The 2,500-nt window shown below is 27.0% G+C and overlaps 2 protein-coding genes across 3 annotated transcripts in view; both read left to right on the top strand.

Annotated features, from left to right (window-relative positions):
• Positions 1 to 2,500, top strand: part of LOC119607136 (serine-rich adhesin for platelets) — a 61,149-nt gene that overhangs the window by 22,829 nt on the left and 35,820 nt on the right. The window lies entirely within an intron of this gene.
• Positions 2,297 to 2,500, top strand: part of LOC119607119 (piggyBac transposable element-derived protein 2-like) — a 31,968-nt gene continuing 31,764 nt past the window's right edge. The window contains exon 1 of the mRNA XM_037960898.1: positions 2,297 to 2,500. This exon is cut by the window's right edge and continues 729 nt beyond it. Coding sequence (XP_037816826.1) covers positions 2,297 to 2,500 — 204 coding nt within the window.

Here is a 2,500-nt window from a genome sequence, read left to right as displayed (position 1 = left end):
ATTTTGATTATTTGCAAACTGGCACTGCTTCAAGAGTTCGTATAAGCATTTCTAAGAATAATTTTATTGAAATGAAACTCTTTTTACTTTAAATATTTTGATTTTTTTTCTTAATTCAATCGAAATATAAATTTGAATAAAGTGATCAATTCATTGCAAAAAAAAAAAAAAAAAAACAAATGAATCCTTATAAAATCTACAAAAATTTTTTTAGCATACAATACATCTGTACCTTTACCTTTTTGTAATATGAGTAATAACACCTTTTTTGTAGCTTGTGCGTTTGTTGTACACCTTTTAAATTCCGAAAAATTTAAAATTTTTTTTGTTCAAACTTTAAAATGAATAAATGCATATTTGTCTGTTTGTTGGTAATATAATACAAAATTTTATATAATGCACACAAAAGGGATCTTATTTTCTGTTTGTTCCTTTTATTTACTATAATTTAACTCAATCATCCTTTCAATTTTAGTTCATCTTCTTCTTCTGCTGTTGCTGCTAGTTTGCCATTGGAATTTTTATGTCATCTGGTTTCCTTTGAACTCATATAACCTTTATTGTTGTTGCAGTTTTTCAAACCAACGACAAGCACTAACATTAAGCCCGGCAGTTCGGGGTGATTAGTTCGGAACTTTATTACTTTATAAACGTGTTGGACTGAAAAGTCGTTTAAAGAACGTCCACTATTGATTACATGGGAACACTTAAGTGACGTTTAAATCCTACATGTATTACTTGACTTTTTTCTGTACTATAAAAAGTTCACACGTGTAAAATGACCCAAAAATTTGAAAATTCTGCTCTACCAAGTTCAGTTTAAAAGGGTTACATTGACTCCTTCTAAAACTGCGGGGATATTTGTATAGGACCATATATAAATACTATGCACAAAGGATACTCTTTATGTCAACAGCTGTTGTTTATATTTTTGGCTTTCTCTTCTTTTTTGGCTTCAACATGTTTTCCTGTCTTTAAACATCATTATTGTGTTGTGTTTTTGTTGTTGCCTTATTTTCGTTATCCTTATCCTTAACACACAAATACCTAAAATTTTCGCACTTTATTACAATGTTTTCTTGTGTGTTTCGGTAGATAAAGTATTTTTCGATTTTTTTTTTTCGTATTCATTGTTTAAGTCAAACACAACAAACATCCTATCAATAGGGGTCCCTTTTTATATTGTTTGTTGTTGATTTCTTATCTTGTTGTAATATTGTAAACCTTACCTAACCTTACTTTAATTTTATTTATTTCTCTTAATGTCATTGAGTATGCATAACCTCAATATTGTGTATTCAAGTGACTTTTTAGTTTCGGTTATAGTTTTTTTCTATATTTATTACCTTTGTTTTTTATAGTAATTGTTTTTTTTTTAGAAAAATAATGAATTGTAGTTTTCCGGGCCTATAGAATTTTGCTAATACTAAAATAAAAGACAATTTGCTTTGAATAAACAATAAAATTTATTATATTAAAAGTACTTCTTTATAAAATTTTCTATTTATAATGGGTTTATTATTATTTTTTCTCTTTGTTTAAAAAAGATTTTCTTTTAAGTAGTAAGTTTTTAATTTTTTCTAACAAAAGATTATTTTATTTTATTATACTTATTAAAGTATTTATTATGAATTTATGTTTAGTTTTTGTGTATTATTTTGAAATTTAAACAAAGTCTTAAGTGTGTATTTATTATTTTATTTTAACAGCTGAAAACTAGTTTTTCTTAAAAATCTCAATGCCAACGTTGTTAAACAATGACTAAAGTAACAAACAAATATTTTGTTTAAAAACTAGGTTTAGTTTTGAAAAGAAAAAAAAGATAAATGAAATGTTATTTTTCAAGCTTAACTTAACCCATTCCCAGCCATTGTACTCGCTTGAGTACAGAAAAAAGGCAATATTTAAGAACGCGTAAATTTTTTAATACATGAAATTATGCAACGTGTCTTGTGGTTTTGCATTCAACACATTGTAGTTTAAAGACACACATAAAAAAATGTAAAGAAAAATATACCGTTATTGTGTATTTTGTTATGTTTTTGTAACACTTTTTCATTTTTGTGATTTTTAGCTAGGTCAGTAACAATCGAGCTGCGTAGAGTAAGTACTGCTTTGTTCAAATGAGTGTTTTTTATAGTTTTCTGAAGAAAAGTGATCGTGTGTATATTTAATAAATAGTTACAAGAAAAATAGTTTTTTTGCACAAAGTTATGTGAGTAGTAAAATCGCTGTACCCAATTGAGTACAATGGCTTGATATGTATAATTTTTTTTAGAGTTTTCCTTGGATAAAAATGGAATTTCAAGCCATCAAACCGTCAAGTTTTTATGGCAAAGCTTTTAAAAATTTAAACAGCGCTCTTGATTTTGTGGAAAATTATGATCACGAACATTTCGATATAGCGATTATTCCACCAGATCCAGACTATAACACAGATGAAGAGGAAGGGAATGCTGATGATATTCTTTTTGATCGCATGCCAAATGATATACCAGGT

Source organism: Lucilia sericata, unplaced genomic scaffold (assembly GCF_015586225.1).
Source record: "Lucilia sericata isolate MDLA Ls3-8-SP2 unplaced genomic scaffold, ASM1558622v1 Contig000659F_arrow, whole genome shotgun sequence".
In the NCBI taxonomy this organism is placed as follows: Eukaryota; Metazoa; Arthropoda; class Insecta; order Diptera; family Calliphoridae; genus Lucilia; species Lucilia sericata.
The sequence above is the reverse complement of the archived record's forward strand: the minus strand, read 5'-3'. Positions and strand labels throughout refer to the sequence as shown.